Source organism: Morone saxatilis, unplaced genomic scaffold (assembly GCF_004916995.1).
Source record: "Morone saxatilis isolate NCDOM2014 unplaced genomic scaffold, NCSU_SB_2.0 Contig18, whole genome shotgun sequence".
Taxonomy (NCBI): domain Eukaryota; kingdom Metazoa; phylum Chordata; class Actinopteri; family Moronidae; genus Morone; species Morone saxatilis.
In genome coordinates this window covers 21,645,167-21,667,287 of record NW_023339740.1, presented here as the reverse complement: position 1 = coordinate 21,667,287, position 22,121 = coordinate 21,645,167, and the positions used below count along the sequence as shown (strand labels likewise).

General features: G+C 38.5%; 1 protein-coding gene across 1 annotated transcript in view; it reads right to left on the bottom strand.

The window, feature by feature from the left end:
* si:dkey-238f9.1 (chemokine-like protein TAFA-2) overlaps nucleotides 1–22,121 on the bottom strand; it is an 84,583-nt gene that overhangs the window by 24,349 nt on the left and 38,113 nt on the right. Inside the window, exon 2 of the mRNA XM_035661187.1 lies at nucleotides 10,716–10,828. Within this exon, the coding sequence (XP_035517080.1) occupies nucleotides 10,716–10,827 (112 nt within the window). The 5' untranslated portion in view covers nucleotide 10,828. The remainder of the gene's footprint in view (nucleotides 1–10,715; nucleotides 10,829–22,121) is intronic.

Genomic DNA, 22,121 nt, shown 5'->3' with positions numbered 1-22,121 from the left:
GGTTGCGCTGCTATATGTAAGTGTTCCCCTTTTTCTTGAAAACAGTTCAATGAGTGGAAATACGATGATCTTTGCCTGCCTTTCTTTCTGTCCACCATCTGACTGGCTCTGCACCAACACGTCTCAGGCTTCTCTAAGTATGGCTGCATCTGTCTGCTTCTGTTTTCATCATGACTCAGACATCCCTGTCTGCTTCTCCGAAGCTATTAAACCTGCTATGATACACTCTATAGACATATATAGTGCGTGTGCCACTTGAGAAAACACTTAGCTAGAAACCATTTGTAGAGCACTTAGCGTAACACAACTCAACCTAAGTATTAACATGTACGATTCTTACAGCCTACGGCAGCTCATTCAATGTGTGTGAGCTCGAAATTAGACATCAGAGAAGCAAACGTGTTATGTATGATTCCATGCTAGTATGCATACTGCTACTACTTCATTGACACATGATGAAAAGTATTTTTTGGATTCATTGGTGTTTCACTGCAGGGATCAGTCCGATCAACCAATCAACCCCCAAATCTTTGCCTTCTTTCTGTCGATCAATATTTTAGTTAAACGTGGGGGTCGGGACCCCGTCTAGTCACTAAAGCTTCAGACTCGCACAGACTTTATGATTCTAAACTTTAGAAATACACACAGTAGGCTTATATCTCAGCTTCATTTCAGTGAAGAAAACCAAATGAAATTCATATTTCAAAAGTTTCAATTATCATTTTAGATTTAACTTAACTTAACTGAGGACCTGAACACATTCACAGAGCCGTCACTCTCAGCCAAACAGCCTCGTACTGCATTAAAAAAGTATGTAGTTAAAAAAGAGCTACCTGAACAATGGCCAAATTTCTGGGAGAGGAAAACATGGAATTTGTCAAAAGTATGTATTAATGTTACAAAATAAAAAAAAAAACATAATACAGACAGGAAATTAAAAGTTCCTGATACAATATTCACAGGAAATAGTTTACTCAAAATTCATCCAAATCGCTCATTTTACACAAACTTCTTGCAGTTATTATGTTCACTATTTGGGTTAATTGTATAGTTTATCAGTTGGATATGAAAAATCCATAAAATATGTCACTTAGTCAGGTGTCATCAGATTACTAAATGATAGAAAAGTGTCCCTTAAGGAAAAAGGTTGGGAACCATTGATTTAACTTATGACAACAAATTGCTACAGCCACTCCGTAAGTATTATTCCACCTTTCTCTCTCCTTTTCTTTTCTCCTCTTCTATTTATCCATTGCATTTTTATTCTTATGCCTTCCTCTCTGTAAACAGAAATCTATATAACAATAAATATGACACAGACCCCATGAATTTCTCCACCATATCAACCCCCATCTAGCACTCATGACCTACCTGCTGTCTGAGTCTTTGTAATGTAATGCTTGTCTCACTGTCAATGTTAAATCACCTGTTATGTCTAGTCTTGCCTAACCAACTAAATAAAAAAGTGTCCCATCACTTATTATACTATAGCACTTTAAAGAGCTTTATCATTGTTCAAAAAAATTTAAAAGTAACCTTGTATATTAACATATTGATTCCTATATGACACATGTGAGAATAACAGCAAGGGCAAACTTATCCTTTCTTTTTAGGTACTAGTCAACAACTTAACGAGAATGTGACTTTTTTATTGAGGTACTGGTTCTGAGGTAGACATTAAACATATTTGTGTGCATATATGTAAATTGAAATCAATATTACTTTTCTACTAATTTCTATATTTATGTTGATTTCACTGTGAGCTCATTGAGTTGAATATCTACACCATCAAATGATTTGTGGTCTTTATCCTACAGAAGGCAACATGTGCTAATTATTCATAGTATTAAAAATAAAGAAACAGCATCAGAGTTACATGCGTATGGCTTTCGCCTCCTTCCTTTAATATACACTACCAGAGCACAATATGTTTGAAAGCTGAACAATGGCACTATTCTTCTTTATGATACATTGATTGTAATAACTCACTAATTCCAAAGTTAATGTTATGTAGCAACATGCATCAAACAGCCTCTCATATAACACAGTCTGTAGAGCAGTGAATCACCATCATAACAAATTAATCACTTCAGAAGTTCTTCAACACATTAAAATTTCAACAGAGCACAGAAACACTGTGACAAGGAACGCAGCCGTAGCCGATTTGAAAGGGGACTGTACCTCCTCGTGCCAAGCTTCAACCAACCATAGACCATTAACAGCAATACAATTGACTAACTTTAAAGGAGGTTGCTCTAATTGCTGGGTAAGGGCAGGCTTTTAGTTTATAAGACCCAATTAACGCCATGCTGTTAGCAGTTCTCCACTAATTGCATTCATCAGCTTAAATCGTTATCACAAGGCTTTTCTTCGATTTCTATCAAAATCCAAAAATCCTCATTTCTTTGAGTTTCAGAATAGCTAGAGGTAACTCATAATGTGGCGAGGGATAATGGGTTTACATTTGAGCTGTAATTAGAGAGGGAATGGAGATAGAAGACTGCTGGCGTATCCGATTCTGACACAGTATGGGTCCTATCTGCCACAATGAAACACAGAGAAAGACGTTGCTCTAAGCTATTGTCCCGGTCAGCGTTTGTTTAACTTAGACAGAGTACAGATACAGAGATTAAGGAAGATTTTGGTTTATTAGGAGCTGCGTCAATTGGTCATCATTGGTATAATAACAGTATTCACAGACAGTATTATCAGAAAGATTATAAACAAGCCAAATTATATAAACCTGTGATTCCCAGAAAAATGCACTTATACATTTGATAATTTATATTTACAAGGCTACTTGTGTTCAGGAAGATAATAAACACACAATTACCAGTAACCCTCCAGCTATTAGGCCGAATGCTGTCAGTCAGTTGTAAAACATTAACAAAATGGTAGGCAACCTGCGGCTCGTCAGCCCCTCTCCAGTGGCTTCTCTTCATATGGGAATAAAACTATTTACATTCTCTGAGCACATACACTATCCCCCTACTCAGGCCACACACAGCCACTCATGGCTCATCTATACGGCTGCCATTTAGATGTGTATAGCAGAGGACCTCTCCAGTGGCTCCAATCTATTTTCATTTATTACTGTTGTAGCCATTACACACCAAAATGTGCGTCATACGTTATGTTCTGACCTGGCGCCTTTCCTCTATATTTTGCTGAATCTCAATAACAGTGGCTACGAGGTTTGAGTCTCCCTAGCTAGGCTAGCTATGGATTCTAAATCCCCACAAAGAAAAATCTGAGAATTTAATTGTGCATGTAAAGATTTTTTTTTGCTTTAATCACCAACACTGCTGGCTTACTAGTATACTCTTTTGATAGTAAAGGTTGCAGAGCCTTGCAGTAATGGCAAACACTGCACTTGGGAGTTCATGGGGGACAAAAAAGGTAGCAGGTAAACGTGTCCAGCTTCTGACAACCCCTGATAGTGGATTGAATGCAAACTGACCAACTGCTGGAATTAAAAAAAGAAAAGAAACCAACATACCTCATTTGGATGTAAAACTGAAGCAAATGTTGGTAATAATCCCCCATTGCAAAAACAAAACAAAGTATATTTACAGATGTATAGTTGACTCTTATAGTCTTTGCATACAGTTCACAAAGTCATTTTGGGCTCCATCCCAGTGGATATAACAAAATGACATTACACTGAACCTTGCAGCTATGTGGACACTAAGTAGACACTATGAAGTATAATTTAAGCTTATGCACAAGAGGATGAAGTTAAATGATGAAGTCGGCCTTGTAACTGTGAGTTTTACAACAGCAAGTTTTTGTAATAATTCTACCAATGAACTTTGTTATCTATTTCAAATCACTTAAGCTAACCTGCAGATTTTTCTAAAACCCGGCAGATCATCTGAACGGTCGTGTTTCTTGCACTGTTGGACTTTCTTTTATCAATTGACTGCATTCACAATCTTGGCAATTCATTTGGTGTTATTATTACTGATAACAATGATGGTCAAAACTAAAAAAATAGGGCTCAGGTTGTATGAAACCAGAATTTTCCTTTTAAACACAGTCAACATAAAATATGTGGGTACAAAGACAATTTTCTTATTTTTATCACCATAACATCATTAAAGGAACACGTTTAGGAGTGGACTCTACGCATGGGAATAAAACTATTGACATTCTCTCAGCACATACACTATCCCCCTGCTTCCCTTCGCTGGCTACACAACCACACACACAGAGGATACAACCAAGGCCACACGCAGCCACTCATGGCTCATCTATACAGCTGCCATTCAGATGCGTATAGCAGAGGACGTTTGATGGTTTTCTAATCTCGGTAGCTGCCACCGGGAGATGGGGCGAGCTGACCCCTGTCATCCCCACAGTGCATCTCAAACAGCCCCGCATCTCCATCTCAATCTCCCTCTACTCGCTATCTCCTTCTACCATTGTGTCGTCCACCTGCTCTCCAAATGTCAGGACGAATGCTCCACAGCCGCATCCCTGCATATCCCCAGGGTGGGGGTGACCTGCTCTGCCGCCGCTTGGTATAATGTCATGCTACCCCTGGGCAAGGGTTCCACACTGACCTGCTGTGTGGGGAGTGCAGCAGGCCGATGTATGCTACCACACAACAACAGAGCTGGAGATACAGTTTATATACTGTAATATTTGCACACAGCTCCTTACATGGCAGTAAACTGGAGAAGGTCATGTATTGAAGCTCCTGATGAGAAATAATTAGGTATATAATGTACTGTGGGGAAGTGTGGGTCAAAATGTTTTCTCATTTGAATTCTTTTGTCTTATTTGTGTCGATGAACTGACAAATTAGGCACCAAGTGACCTGTGGATCAGCTACAAAAACTAGTTTGCATAATTTAGCTTATGGTTCTCCCTCCTCCTCTTTTGTTCACTTTTGATCATTTTCTTCCTCTGGTTATGAGTCAGTGTTTCCTGAAGGAAACTAGCTGAACTACTGTGAAGGTCAGGTATACATATACACTGAATACATCAATAAATAATATTGTTACTTAAATGTAAAAAGAAATGTTAACTATGTAAAATGAACTATAAAGCTATATACCAGGGTTAGGGCACAAAACAAAAATAATTAAAACTTAAGTTACTCCTTTATCCATCTTTCCTGGCTTATTTTATATTTTGAGTGTGTTTTTTTTGTCTCAGCACACAAATCAGGTCATTATTATATTGACTTTTGCAGCCAGCCCATGTTTTAATTTGCACACAAAGCAATCACTAAACTAGATCAGTTTTACAGTTGGTCTAGAATCTGAAACACAAAATACATATTTTCATCTAACTGTGTATAATATAGATTTTATTGGGACAATAATAATAAGCCTATGTCATGATAAACTGGACTGCGTGTAACAGTGTGACTAACCAAATAATTCTACACTGTTTTGGCCGAAGAAATGTTGTATTAACGCCCACAATCAGACAAGTTATTCTGCTGTTGGATCATATTGTTAGAAACACAAAATAAACACATTCACCAGCCACCTATTGTAACAGTAAGATGATCACGTGATCAATAGCAATATTCAGTACAGATAGATCGATGTATTCAGTCATATTTTTGACTTTTCTGGTAAACTTTTACTTTATTTTACTTGAATTTTGTCAGTTTTGAGGTTTTATAGACAGAAGCAGAAGAAATGGGTTACGTATAAATAGAAGAGACTACCATGCAATATAAAAAGTGATTTATTTTCAAACATCTAGCAATTGACCTATTATTCTTTCTTTACTGGTACACTGTGAGCATAAAAATAATGATTTTCATTGTTCAAACCACAATGACTAAATTTACCCCACAGCTATTAGAAGTTGGACTGTCGCAAATTATATTATTTTGTTTAAAATAAAATAAGCTAAGCTTTTAAACACATAAACACACAAAAAGCACTCTGCTGCTGCCTGGATCTCATCAAGCATGAAAGGCTCTCTTCACAGCATTTTCCCCTCCAGGCTGTCACAATGAAACAACTCATCTTCATCTAGTAAGCATATTTTAATTTACAAATGTTATTAACGTGACACATCTTAATAAAACCTTTTAAAAAAAAATAACCTAACTGGGACAGTGGGAAGACAAAGATAAATGAATGTCAGGCAAAAATATTTTTTAAAAGTACAGTATATGTTGGATTCTGCCATTAATTTGGGCTCTGGAGAATCCGTTTGTTCCTAATATGAAACACTGAAAATGAAGAGAGAAAAAAAGTTAAAGCCAATTTGCATAGAATACAAAAAAAATCCCCTGAAGCATGAAAATCAGCTGGAGAATGAGCCATTAGAGTGCGTCACACAGTTTTTAGAAAGTCTCTACCATAAGCAAATATGGAAATATTCCACTGAATTCAAATGAGAACCAGTGCACAGTTTCATCTTATTAATAAGGCAGCTTGGCCTCTTGTGAGCGTGTGAATATAGAACGGGACCTTGATTTAAACCCACTGTAAACCTGAGCTCCAAAGTCATTTTGATTCCAATTTGTGGAGCTATCCATGAGCCATGTGGCTTAATGCCTTATATTTAAAAATGTAACAGAGTTTAGGACCTGTAAACGGCGCTGCTTAGAGCGTTTTTTATCTCAAGAAGAGGGAGCTGCTGCCACGTTGCATCACACAGCCTCAGTGGGAAATGTGTTTTTCACGCCTGTTTTCCTCTCTACTACATTTCAGCGTTTGCCCTCGCAGACACTGACCAACAAACCAAGGGAGCTTGGTTACTGTTTTTTTAAATGAGACAAAATGAGTTACTGTTAAAGTATCCAAGTATCTAAATAGCTGAGTAATGAGGCTGCCATCTGACCCGGTCACATCATCAGTCTAAATCCTATCGACGGGACCAAAACAAATTGTACAGCCGAAAGGTACTTGTTATCACACTTGCTCGCTCTCCAGAACTCTCTCCTCTCGCACCCTCTCTCGCCCTTCCTCTTCCTCTCCACTCTTTCATGACTAGCTAATGAATGCAGATGGTGCTCTGGGGGATGCAGTGGTCTTATTACAGGGGTTATGCGTGCACGCTGTAAGCCCAGCATGCTCCAGTCAGGCTATGGTGAAAGGTTCAATTGCTTTGGCAAAGCCCCCACCTCAATAAACAGAGGGGCTAAGGAGGTTTGTTTATTGGGCCCACCTTGACTTGACCTCCGTAGCTGAGGGACTCGCTCCATGATTACCTAAGTGTCAGTGCAGCCTGGGGAGAACAGGGCCATGCTACTTGTGCTGGCCCCCCTCTCTTTCTCTCTCGCTCTCTCTCTCGCTCTCTCTCTCTCTTCTAATAAATCACAGGAATAAGCGCACAAACCACAAGAGCGGGACAAATGCAAAACCAAAGAGACAGCAATGTAAGCCTGAAGATTAAATAGTTTATCCAACATGTTTGCAGTCAAACAAGTGGGATTTACTACTCTACTCTCAGTCTACAATCATCAAATACATTCAGAAAATATTGAAGGTATTGATTAGATTATCACATGAGAAGGTGAAAAGTAAACATGTGATTCCGCATCAATGATGCAGAGTTACCAAAAGTACGTGGACACCAGATCATTATACTGGTGCGATTATCTAACACCTGAAACTAAATCCATTCTGCTCTAACAGCCTCTGCTCCTCCGAGAAGGCTTTCCACAAGATTTTGGAGCCTGGCTGCAGGGATTTTCTCCTATTCAGCCACAACAGCATTAGTGTGGCTGGGCCACTGATGTGGGGCGATAAGGCCAGGCTCACAGTCGGCGTTCCAGTTCATCTCAAAGGTGTTGGATGGGGTTGAGGTCAGGGCTCTGCGCAGGCAAGTCAAGTTCTTCCACACTAAACTCAGAAAAACATTTCTTGATATCAATTTGTGCACATGGGCATTGTCATTTTGAAGCAGCATTTCCCAAATGTCTGTCCTTAATGTGAACTAAGGGGCCTCAAAGCAGGAAAAGCAAGTTTATCACAGTGTGGACAAGGCTGTCCACCTTCTTTGTAGTATATTTTACGTCATGTTCTTATTGTATTTATTAGAGGCGCTTTTTACTGTTTTCGCATTAAAGATGCTGAGCATAATATACACTCTGCATCCTATCTATATTGGACCGTTTTTTCACACTGGAAAAGGGATAAAATTAAGAGAGTAGGTTAAGAGTCAGAATGCATACTAATTTCACAATATTTTTGAGTTTGCTGATTGTATACAGTATGTGCTATATAATATTTGTTTTAGTTTAAGTAGAAAAATCGAACTAACTTTACTGTTTTGTACAAACTTAAAAGAATATATGTGCCAAGAAGAGCCAATATGAGGAGACAGAAAACTTATTAAAGATTTTATATTTATGTTTTTGTTTATTGAGCTGTTCCTAGAGAAGTTTTATCATCAGTTTTGTAGCTGTGGGCCTCTCATCTATCTCCTTTGTGCCTTGCATTGTGGAACAATATTACTATCAAAACTGTCTTAGTATGCATACTGACCTTGTTTTAAAGTATACTTGTTGTCAGTGTGAAAACAATACATACTTAAAACGTCTTCACAATCAGTATGTAGAATGAATAGCTTGAGTAGTTGTTTTCAAAGATGTATATATTTTATCTTGTCATAGAGTAAGAAACTCAGAGGTGTAATTAATAAAATCAATGATGGGTCTGTTTTATTAAATGTCCCAGGAATCTGTCCCACAAAGGGCAGATACCCGCTGCCTTCTGCTCCCAAAGTGCAGACCAACACTGCCATGACATGCCAAAAAATCTGGGATGAAAAAGTTCTATTGTCTCACAGTATGAAACAGAGAAGATGTGTACAGATGGAAAAACCTGAAAGTGGTTGCGGTCAGTGCTGAAACAGCAGTAGGACCATCTCAGAAACTAAACATTACGTAGTTAATCTTTGAAAAAACACTGAGCTTCCTGATTGTTAACTTTCCAAATTTTACACCAGCAGCAGCTCCCCAAAGCTGCAGTTTTATTGACGTCTCTGAGTACAAGCCCTGTATTATTTCTTGTTATTACACAACAGTAAATTATATTAATTTCTTGAATATGTAAAGGCTAGTTTAATGTGCATACTTTAATAGAGTGTGGATTTGGGGCAGCAACAGAAAATTATATGTGGTACAGTGCAGGCTCAGGCCAGCAAGTTTCGAATAATGAAACGTTCACATATTACACATACACAACACATAAACCCTAACTCTTAAACATCCAATTGTCTTCCATGTCCCGTAGTACAGGTAAATCTAAAATGAAGCCATTAAATGGTAAAAATTATTCAGCAGCTGGTGAAATCAAAAATTAGGCTGACAGAGAGATAATTCTGCTGTCACAGCTCTTTTCTCTTCTGTCTTCGACTTGGTTAGAAACACACCTCGACGAGGCGCATGCTAGGGTGCATTTTGTTTCATATGATGTGAATCCACTCCCCGTGCAGTCTATCCTGTCATGGTTTTGATGCCCTATCAAAGTCTCTTGCTGGTGATGTTTTGTTTTCAGTTAACGTGGAGCTGTTCCCTCTAGCCATTGTGTGGTGTTTGTCCTCCAGTGGAATAAAGCTCATTATATCAATGTGTAGTCACAGTTTCTACCGATACGCCCAGGGATCAGGCCATCTCACCATTAAGGGAAATCTCTTTGAAAGGTCTTGTCCCCTGCCACACACGTGCACACACACATACACACACACACACAACACACACACAAACAAACACACATACTGTACTGGCATTACATTTTCCATGTCATGCTTCACTCGCATGACTGCTAAACTGCTGAATTCCCATGTGCACACAATGCAGCCGTACAGTACATCTTTGCTTTGCTGGTGAGCAGAGAAACTAAGAGAGCTCAGCTAATTATATCGGTTTCTTTTTAAAAAGTCAGTGAGGTGAACTGTGGTCAGCACATGCGAGGGACCTGGACCGTAAAGAACTGGTTGTGATATACTGTGACCGATGCTATGCTGCACCAATTCAGAAGCAGTCAGTGAGAGAACTCAACTGTAATCCACCTGAATCACCCTACACATGATGTATTTACAATTTACTGATGCAATATAAATTGTATCACATTTGTTACGATGCAGCTTGTTATCTCTTATTGTGATGATTTATTGTTCTGTGTATAAAATGCCTCTAAAAACATATCACGCTTTACTTATCACAGCTTAAAATGCTGCATCCTTCCCAGTTTGTTCTCTAAAAGCAGTTAACCAGAAAAAGAACAATTTTTAAGACTCCACATACATGGCTGGTGACTGAGTGGTTGTAGGTTTATTCTTATGCAGGGACAATTAATGAGCAATGCTCTGTCTTCTCTCAACAATATCCATTAAAGTCTATTTAGCAGGACACTTAAATTATGGTACAAGTATAGTACTAAACTACAGTACCAGTGTACTGTTCTGTATGTATAATTTCTTTGTTTATCTTTTGAATGCAATTAATGACCATTAAATATCCGTCCTGCTGATGTCTGATGCTGCTGCTGTCTGTTCTCTTGCCCTCCTAGACGTTAAAAACTCCCTTAGTTTTCAAAATACAAAAAAACTGTTTACTAGAGGAGTCTTTTTTTAGACTTTTTGGGGGTAATGACTGTGATAGGGAAAATATGAATTAAGAAAACAATATCTTATGCTTCTCCAGTGGAGCTGTTGATCTAGTAGCAGTAACTTTCCTTTTCTGCGTTAGCTACCCTGAAAAACAACAATGAGGACCAAATGCAGTGCTTTACCTATGTGGCTTCTGTGTGACGATGCGCTGGTCAGTTGTCCCCAGAGAGACACCATACAGACGGTCAGCAGCAGCGCCCTTCTGCACATGCTCTGTAGGTCCCTCTCCCGCATTCTGGAGAAAAGAAGACAACAACATCATCAGCGGTCAGCTGAGCGGTCAGCAATATCTGTATCACACGAACACTCACATATGCAGGCTGGTTCAGTTGGGCTCATGCCAACAAGCTCCCAACGCTTTGGCTTGGCAGTCAGAGGTGGTCAATTAGAGTAACTCCTGAAATCACAAAGCTTGGATCTACAGAGCTTTAACCGGATGCCTTTTCTGTGTTAAGGATAAGCCTGCTGAGGGCCATACAACACATGTGGCTATATGCTGCCAGAAGAGGGAAAGTGCCATAACAACGCATATCAGTGGCAGCATTTTATAAAGACCAGTGGATTCTCTGCATCAATTGTTTTGCAGCAAGTTCAAATTTGATTAACTATGACCTGCAAATTCCCACCGTAGAAGAAAAGCAGGTGTTGACCTTTGGGAAAAGAGAGCAGAGACCAAAATGGAAGAAACTATCATAGCATGTATGGCTGTGATACATGATCCAGCTTTAAATATCAAATCCAATACAAAGAATGTAAACATTTCAGCTCACTTGACTGTCACATCTGGCTAAACTGACAATTGAAATAGCCAAGTGGAGAGAAGGTTGTGGCATATTTGGGGGGAAGGGGAAGTTCTACAACACGATTATAATATATGCATCAGCTAAAATGTGCTGTAATTTTTAATTAGTGGTATTTGTTATTTCTGTATCAATTCTGTAACTTATAACATATTTTCATATCATTATTAGAGATGTTGTGTCCTGTACTGCAAATACTATGAGACTTTGAATTTAGTAGCAAAACCAAAAATAAAAACCCTTAATAATAGACAAAATATTTTGTTTATTTATCCTAAAATAAAAGTGTTCCCATAGCTGTGATGGAGATCAGGACTCAAACTTTGAACGGCTGTTATAAACAATTTGACTGTAGCCTATAAACCCTGAATCTGTTGGTGACAGCATACCTGTAGTCTGAAGTGTAGAAAAGTACAAAAGGTCAATTAGATCTGTTAGATTCTGACACTGTGTCAAGGATAATTAATAGTTGTGAATAATTGATTAAGTTACCACTGCTGTGTCACGTGTGTAAATGTGCACAGCACCTCTCTCACTTTGCAGTTGCACAGTACTGTATCATTCCAGATGCTATGTGACGGCTACAGGTATCTGATAAACTAAGAATTCAACAAACAGCTATAGGGAACAAATAGACCTTCACCTTCATTGCGATACCATGGTTTCCTCACGTGCGATTTGTTTAAGCAGAGTGAGAACGTGAGCCTGAAAGAAGACATCTCACAGCAAAAATGTGAGCGTTGGCAACTCTGTAGAAACACACCTCCATTTATAATACCAATTTAGATCTGGAGACAGCTAGAACAAATGAAGTCTGTTTATTCCTTCTGTTTTCTTCTCTCCCACTTGCTGTCATCCTGCTACCTGGGAGGTGAGTAATACTGTTTGTGTGGTCTGTCTTAATGTGCCCCGCTCAGTAATCTTCATGTACTTTCAGAGGGCTTTTGTCCAGTAATACTCTCCATCTCCATCTGAGAGGCCTGTGGAGAGCGGAACAAGCAATGCAATCAGTGGCTCATCTTAATGTCAACAGAACTGGCCTCCTCTCTCGTGAGATAGCAGTCGCAAATCACAGCTCTGCTATGAACTCTGTTCCAGTGCAGCCAATCAAATTAGTAAAATGCTTGGTTTCATGCAAAGAGATCAACTCTTGCTTATCTGGCACAGACTCGCATACGAGGGAGATGTTTTGCTGCGACTGCCTTTGTACTGGCAGCCAGAATTGGGTTAGATCTTAACGGGAGGCTCTAATTCTGTACAGTATCAGACAGCTGATGCAATCGGGATATTACACACACACACAGACTGTAGACAAACATCGACACAGTGTCTGTAGCATCACCGACATTTCCAAAGGGACTGTTTGAAGCCTGCGGTTTAGGTTTACTAAGGTGTAAGAAGCTAAATGATCCAAATTTGAGCAAAAGGGTTGATGTCAGCATGGACCTGAGGTGAGGCAAACAAGAAGCATGAGAGATGACTGTGATTGGCTCAGAAACCTATCAATCAAGACAAACTTAGCCTACACATACACATATATTCAAGCTTCAAAATCAAAAGTTTCAAGACTAGAACTGCAAAGGCACACAACATCACAATGTGTTGACTTTGTATTTCTTGAGAGAGATGTTGGGTTTTCCTATTGAAGTCAATACGAAAGTTTTCTAATGTTAACAAGATTACAAGCTACAAGGTAGATATACAGTAAATTTATCATATTGCAACACAGGGTTGTATAATAAGGTCAAGTTGTAGTTCCCTTTAGGCTATGCACAAAAAACAAATGTTGATGGATGAATAAATAATAAGCCATAGAAATAAAAGTGTTTTACATGGTGGAGTGCTGAGGATGAATTAAGACGTCTCAATGCTTGAGGTTTAAGGTTTTTGACCACTGGTGGCGCTGTGGTCACTATTGCTCACACAGAGGAACGTCCATGCAAGCAGGAGGTGGTGACTTTCCAAGAACTGTAGCGATGTACCTTTCAGATTCTTCCAAGAATCAACTCTGCGAACAAATGTATTATGGTTCAATGAACAATATGCATTTAGCTAAGAAACAGTTATTATACATTATACATTACTGTATATTTACCAGAGTTACCAGTTTTGTATTTTTCATTAGTTTTTATTTCATTTAAAAGTTATTTTTGAATTAGTTTCCAGAGTGGGTTTGTTTGTTCCAATTTAGTTTTAGCTTAGTTTTTACTGGTTTCAGTATGAGCATTAGTTTTCTTTTATATATTCACTCTTTTTGTCTGTTGACTCACCAGTTAATTTAAAAACAAAAACAAGTTTTCACCTGTTCTTCCAGTAGTTATGTACAACACCAACATGTACTGCCTCCAACACCTGACTCAATGATGACCAGATGATGACCAGATGTTGACCAGATGTTTCAAATACACAAATACAGTACTTCTAATGAATCCAGCTCAACACTCAATCACTTTCAGTTTATTAGTTTTAATTTCCCCCTTCTGTTAATCTTAAAAAATATATATGAGACCCACATTTAATATTTCAGCTTCTGTTCACAATCTTATTTCTTACTTATTTGCAGTCATTAATAAAAAGAAAGAAAGAAAAACTAATAAATCTGCTCCGACAGCTGAACTCCAGATGCAATTGGAATATGAGTGCATGCTGGCATGCTTGTTGAAAATGAAATGTCTAGTAGTTAGTCTGTGACTGTAGATTTGGGGTTTTTGGCAGCAGAATCCCATCTTTTATTCCAAACAAGATTTAAATCTACTTTAGCATCTAATACATCAATTTCCATCTTGTGTCTGGTAGTGTTCAGGTGGCCTGTTGGAGTTGGTTAACAGGAAAATTATTCCACCTGATGGATGTGGCACTGAGACCAGGTGGCTCATCATAAAATGGTCTGATCAGGGTACGCCTGTTTTGTGATAGGTTAAGGCTGATTTTTACATGCTCAAGGCACACATACACATTTAGTGTGATAATCAGTTTGGATGCAGTCTTTTTTACTGGTTTGTCCATAGCAGACTACAAATCTTCTACATTTTGTGTCCTCTCATAAATTAACTTGTAGACACATTCAATCGTGTCCAACTACGCAGGTCTAACTGTGTATTTAATGATTGGCTGACTAGAACTTTTGCAGATACAGAAGTGGATACACTGTAGTCCTCACTATTCTTCTGTCCATTTTGAATAACTTTTAAAGAACTGGCCTGATGTTTTGTGACTGTTCCTGCTGACTGAACCCAGTCCCCTAAAAAAAGACACCACTATTTTACAACAGCAAATATATTCTGAATGAAACATAATCCTTTCCAGATTACTTTTTATCAAAACATTGACATTTCCTTAATTAATGTACCCAAGTCACAAAAAATTGAATCTATCTTCAAGACATTCACATATTACATTTATTTTACCTTCAAAATTGTTTTTGACCACACATATTTTGTGCTGTTTTAATGAGCAAGTAAAGGAACCACTGACTTTCTCTTCTCCTTTATAAGCCATAGTGTCATTGCTCTTTATGGAAGGCAATGTTGGTCATATCTCAACATCTACAGGATGGATTACCATCAAATGTTGAGCAGACACTCATGGTGCTAAGACAATAAATCATCTAGTGCCACCTTGAAGTTGACATTTATGGTTTTTAGTGAAATGTCTTAACAACTATTGGATGGACTGCAGTGACATAAACACAATTATGTCCCCCTCAGGATGAACTGTAATCATTCGGTGATCCTGGCTGAGCCTTTTCATTTAGCACCATTATCAGGTTTGCTTAACATCCACATTTTAGCCTTGTCATTGTGAGCCTGGTAACATGCCGACATTAGCATTTAGCTTAAAGAACCGCTGTACCAAAGTACGGCTTCACAGAGCTTCTAGCATGGCTTTGGAGTCTTGTTTGACCTAATCCACTTTTTTTTTCAGAAAAATCAGCAAATGGTAAATACTAAATAGATACTGTATCTTGCATGCTATTGGCGAATTTTGTGTTGCATAGCAACCGCTGCAACCTAACACTCCTTGTACCCTTTGATCTCCTGCTCTTTCTGTTATTCGTTGGGCTCACAGTTTCTTATTGTGAAAAAAGCTTCCTTTTTGATAATGGCAAAAAGGACAGATAGACATGCACACAATCTTTCACACAACAAACTTCCCCCAGAGCACCTATTGCCTTGTAGCAGCAGTGAGTAAATGGAACTACTAAGACAGAGGAGTGTGTTTACAGCTGATACATGACACAGAGTGGACGAGCTTGAGGTGGCTGCTGTGGTTGGAGGGCAAAACTAAACCAACGTTGCTGTTTTCTGTTTTTGTTTAACTCTTCTCTAAAGATGACACACTGTTGGTTGTGTACCAGTGGTCATGCCCCAGGCCAAACCCTTCCTGAATTACATAAACAGCTATTACAATGACAGAGAAAACATGGAGCCTGCTGAAACGTAGTACATCAGTACAGTTGAGCAAAATCTTAACATGCTGCTGTAACACTCAGATAGTAAGTGTCATATATTGTAAAATATGAAGTCTATGCTCTCTTTGAAAATAAACTCATGACTATTTATTAAATCAACTACATGTCAGGGTAAAAAAAAATTCATAGGTATGTTTTCATTAGTGCATAATCACCTAATATAGGAATCATTGTGTTTTCAGCACCTTGCAATGAGCCATTTTTATCTACAGATGTCGCGAGTCGACTTCCACGGAGTCCGCCATGGAGTTTGGTTAATCCCCAGCCAACCTAATAGGCAGTGAAGTGTTTCTTCTACACACTTCACAGCCCTTTCTCATTCCCAGGTTGTCAAAAACAGACATAAGCCGTGTTCAGTTAGCTGCAATTTGAAACTTCACAGCTAGATGCCACTAAGTCCTACACGCTGGTCCTTTAAAGTGCATATAAGAAGTATGCAGATATTAAACACATGCTATTTGATATCATTTTCGAGTGTTGTAACAATTACGGAAAAACTCCTGTGCTTTTTATGTCTGAATTAAATTATAATGAAATTAAATTGACAATGTCAACCTCATATTACATAGATCAGAGAGAGTGTGTTGTCTGTGCTCTAATTATAAGGTAAAACGCAGAAATGAAAGCTGAGGCGTTGCCAATCCAAAATGCTGTTGGAACGACTGCTTTACAAAAGGATTGTAATGACAGGATGAGTGGGAAAGCGTGCTACTTAAATCCCTAGATGAATGGATTGAGGGAATGGCCATTTCCATAAAGTGATAGAATTTGCCCCAAGCTTGTTTTTGTACCCACAAATCCCTTGCAATCCTACAGATAACTGGAAAGAAGAAAAAGATTTGCACATTACACAACTGACTGCCATGGGAAACTCACACAACAAGTGACAGATGAGCATCTGACAGCGACAGCTTTAACTCAGCAGGACTGATTACCTGACAAAATTATAACTTCTTAGGGAATAGTGCATGGCATGTAATCAAATGCACAATTAACACTGTAGCATATGGCTCAGCTGGCAGTCAAGTACAAGATTTTGTAAGTATGTAAATAAGACAGCATCATACAAGGAAGGCAAAAGAGAAAAAACGACAAATTGAAAACCAAGGCATACTCATGCCCATTTATGTTTTTCTTTGCTCCAAAATATAACATAAATGTAATTCAAAATTTGTTCACCTTGCAGGCTTAGGCTTGTTATATACAGAAAGGTGAATCAATTATATTATTTATTAATTCTCCCCTGCCAACCTGATTATTAACTGAGCCTCATTATTTGCAGTCTCGAGGGACTACACAGGCAGTTTTTCATGCTTTAGCCCATTTACTACAAATCAAATATAAAACATAACATTACTGCCAACCATTTCCCAAATCATACCTTATTTCTTTAAACCCTAAATCCTATTGTTTGTTTGTAATTTCAGCTTTGACTTACTGACTAAAATGTATCTTATAGTCCAGCCACAATAATTCTGAGAAAAGTTCTGAGTTGATCAAACTCTGAGTTAAATTATTAGAGTACCCTCACAGTATTCTTTACAAGCAAATGTAAGCGCTTTGCAGACATTATTGCACAGGAACTCGCCTCTCAGGAAATATACATGCTACTTTTTGTCTTGGTGGAGGTTGTGTGCAGCCTGAGAAGAAATGTGTGAGACTTTGGGCTAAAAAAAATACTTCTGCATGTTTTGGGATCTTTTCTTGTTTTGGAAAGTAAGTAAAGAGGGAAATACAACATAATCTATCATAAAGTATCTTATGGGTTAGAATATTAAGAATGCAGCAATTAAGAATTTATATTTTTTGTGAATTAGTATTCTTATGGAAAACAAAATACCCAATTTCATCATAATTCATTGTTAATATAAATGCACATAAAGGAAGGATATGGCATTTCCCCCCAAATTTGAAACCAATCCCAGACCCTCGACAGCATAAATATAAAAGAAGAAGATGTAGCATTTTGAACAGAAGTCCAATATTCATTCATTTAGTCAATATTATGTGGTAAAAAGATTGTGGTGTACTCTCTTAATTGTGTTTTTCAACCACTCCATTAAACCCCAACCCACTGTGGTCCCATGAACAAAAGCAACAGTGATGGAAGACCTATTAGTCCTCACTATTTAACAATGGCTCCTAGATATCTGGTGAACCAAGTGCCATCCATTCAGACTGTTGTTCTGACTGACTCTTTGAGGCTATGAATGCACGTTTTAAAGAAAGTAATCAGACGGAGAGAGCCTTTTCAGTTCTGCTGTGTAAAAACTTGAGTTTCATAGTTATTTCTGGTTCAATAACTTGCCACAATCAAACTCTATGTGACTCGCAGACTCCCACCGTGTCTAATGCTGACAGAGGAAATTGGAGTTATGAAAAACAGCAGTAAATTTAGTGGGCAGGGGTGGAGGACTATGGCCGTGTTCCAGCGTTTACTTCCCGCTGGGCTTGCTGCAGTGTTATTTTGGAAGCGGCAGACCAGTGGAGGCCGAGTACTTAGTTCCAGAAGCCAACATTATGCTCAGACCTGTTGAAAAATATCCCCTCGGGTGCAGAGGCAGAGGTCATCTCAGTGTAGCTGAAGTCCTCTGACACACTTGGCTAGTCCCTCTATCCCGTTCTGTTCCTCTCTATCTCTCTATCTCTCTATCTCCCGCGCTATTGTGGTTCAGCGAGGTCTACTTGCTTCTGACTCATCCTGTGTCCTCACAGCATGTTCTGTGCCACCGGACACACGGTACAACGCAGCAGGGATCAGATAGCTGTCCTACTGCATCATCACACTGCACAGGCACTGGGAAACCGAGGAAGAGTCGAACACTGTAGTTTTAAAACACCGCTTCTAGCATAAGAGCACACTTTGTTTTTCCATTTGGTCACATTTTATGCAAATGAGACACTAAACTGCATTCGGCACACTGTACATCTTCATCCAAGCATCACAACGAGGGCTGTATGAAAATTCAAAAGGGAAATGTGAATTCTTGACATACTGTATAGTTACATTCATATTTATAAGTCATCAGTCAGTACTTTTTAATATTCTACAGACAAATGAAAGTGTCCTCTTTAAACCCCTTAAAGAATATAGATGAAAAGGTGTTGGAGAGTACCCAGAATAACGTTGATGGAAATCATAAATTACCATTTTATCTCCCCCTATTTAGCATTTATGAACATTTTCTAAATAATTATTAGACAGTAAACACTGTAGTTACATGTTGATATAGGCCCATTTTTAAGTGTTAAATGTGTTTGTCAGTAACTTTAAGTCCTCCTGTGAAGCATCTTTAACAGATAATGAATGGCTGACAATATAACAAAGTTATGAATGTGAAGTATGAAGTATCCATTTCTAATTTTAATTACTAAATACCTATTCACAAATACTTATGTTTTACTCTCCATGATAAGTGAGTAACTCAATCATCTGCTGAAGGCCATGAGATACAGCTGAAAACTCAGATAGAAACATAATAAGTGGACCTTGAATTACGAATATTTTTGTCAAAATACGATTCCCGAAGTCAAGAATTAATTTTCAAGCTCAACATCTCTACATGAACACATTTGCAAACAGTTTTAAACTGTGTGAATGGACACGGTTGGACACATGTATGACCATTAAATGGTAAATGGACTGTAGCACCTTGCTAGTCCTCCAACCACTCAAAGCTTTTACACTACATGGTGCATAAACATGTATTAAATATCTTTACTTAAAAATTCAAAATAGCATAAATAAAGTTTGACAATAATATAAAAATGATAAAAGCTGATGAGTCCAGAAGCAGTCTGATATTCATTGTCAACAGAATGGCTCCACATTCTAACCTTGTACATTACCAGGTTTGGCTTTGGATTTCTGGTGGTTTGAGTCTCTAATTTGAAGTTTTGCATGAGCGAGTATCTTTTCATAAATACTGGCAGAGCTGCCAAAGACTAATAACATGCAAAACCTACAACCCAGTCAGAATTCAGAAACCAAATTAGGGTGGTAAATGCTGTCTTGGTTGCATTAACATTTCACTCACACAGAATTTATGATCTTGTGGATACTTTTGAATAATTTGCATTTTAAACATTGAGACAAGTTTGTTGAATTTTCTGGGTTATTTTTCTAAATTATTTTCCCCTCAGCAGTACCGTTGTCATGTCTGATATTGATCCAGTCACAAAATGCCATTCTGAAATGTGTGTGCTGCCTGTACTATACAGACTTAAATGAATATTCAAAACCGTGAAAAGTATTTTGACATAAACTGAATGCATGAGCCAGGCATAAGCTGTAATAAGATCAAAGTAATGCTAAGTGGATCTTCAAGCTTTATTTCCACATTTCATCCAACAATGTGTCTGCTGAAGCAGAAAATTATTCTGCTGCTTTAAAGCAATATAAGTCACTCTAGAATAAACAGTGTTCGCTCGGGTCCTCATACTCGTACAATTAAGCTTCAACGACTGACTGAGCAGATAAGAACTATGAAGAAATGAAGCTCAACTAAAATGACTGACGACGGGTCTAAATCAGCAGACCCACAATCTCCATATGTGGAGTTAACATTGCTCCTCTACAATTTTCAGGAGCAAATGAAGTGGGAGACCATTCCAACTGAATTTTACCTTGTGGAGGTAAAATACAGCCCAATGCAGTCCTGATTGCTCTCTGCAGTCCTTTTTAACTTCTCTGTCAACATTGCTATGCCTGTATAACTCTAATGAATACCCTTGCATATTATTTTTTCATAGTTAGGATACAATTTCAGTAATTGCTGGCAACTGCAAGCGGGAGGCAGTTCTATTTAAAAAGTTTAATTCATTACAAACAGTACTATTCAGGTCATGGTAGGGTGTAATTCATTGTAAGCAATCCAAACTCTAGCATTCTGATATAATATTCCCTTATTTTTAAAGTGAATATAAATATATACAAGTATATATTTGTAAATTCTCTTTTGTTGTCGTATTATTCTTTTCTCTTGTAATTTACCTGCCTCCTTGGCATATTCCAACATACCCCTTGCATCCCTACCATCACTGAAACCAAATGAGATTCAAATCTGTTGAAACCAAACTTTTCAGTCCTACATTCTGCACCAACATTAAAGTAACTGGTGTGTGTCTCTCAGACGAGTGACAGCTTCATGATATCGCCCCTTTATTCAGTGAGCTGCACCGCACTTCAATACTTACTGTACTGAGTCTGAAATAGGTCATTTTCAACTCTAGAGATGAGCTGTAAAAAGAAATAAAGCACAGTGAATGGGAGTGGGGCGGTCCTCTGCATTAATGCAGACCAGGGACGATGGCTCCTGAATACGTTACAATTCAATCAGTTTTGGGTCATCGATAAGAGTCTTGATTGTTCTCTGTTGGGAGCAGAAAGTTTGTTTTGTTGTTCTCAAAGGTGAGATTTGCTTGTATTGCTGTGTTCATGGCCAGAAAACAAGCCACCCTTACCACTCATAGTACGACTTAAATAATGAGTCCCTGTGCTGTTGGTGCTGGTGCTGCTGGACCCCTCTATTCTGCATCATAACAAGTGTAGGGTCAAAAAAACGAAGTTGGAACCACTGTACTGCACCTCATTAGCCTCCCTTTAGGACAGCAGAGTATGTGCCAGAGACTCTAAAGGGCAACACTTTGGGACACGGGCCAGGTTTCACAGGGATCAACACAACATTGTGCCCCACTGTCTAAAAGTCCACCAATACCTTAAAAACGACTGCAAGTTCGTGCCAAATGCATTATTTACACTGGAGCAAGGCAGAGTTCCCGTTCCATTTGCTTCAGCAGAAGTAGCTTTGCATGCATTCATAAATAATAAATGTGCAGCACAACGCGTGGGAACGGGGAAGAGCAAGCATAAAGAGGAGCCCAGTCACACAGCATGAAAGAGAACAAGGCTGCTTAATCTGGGCATGGTAAAATGCTGTCCATGCAAGTGAGTCACCCATGAAGAACTAAACACTAAATGACAAAATGCAAACAGAAAAAACAACAAGGGGTGAGCAGGCCACAAAAGAAAAACAAAATTTGCATCTCTGGCGGCATTTAGGCACCTCGCCACTGTGCTAAAGTGATCTAATCACCGTCTGGCAGGAAGAAGAAAGCAGAGAAGGGGTGGCTCCAGCTGAGATGGATATTTCATGTACCATAACGTACAACGAGAGGCTTTCACTGACACTTATGACAACTAAGCTGAAATACACCGAGACAATCTCTATTGCATGTTTTCATGCAACTGCCACTTA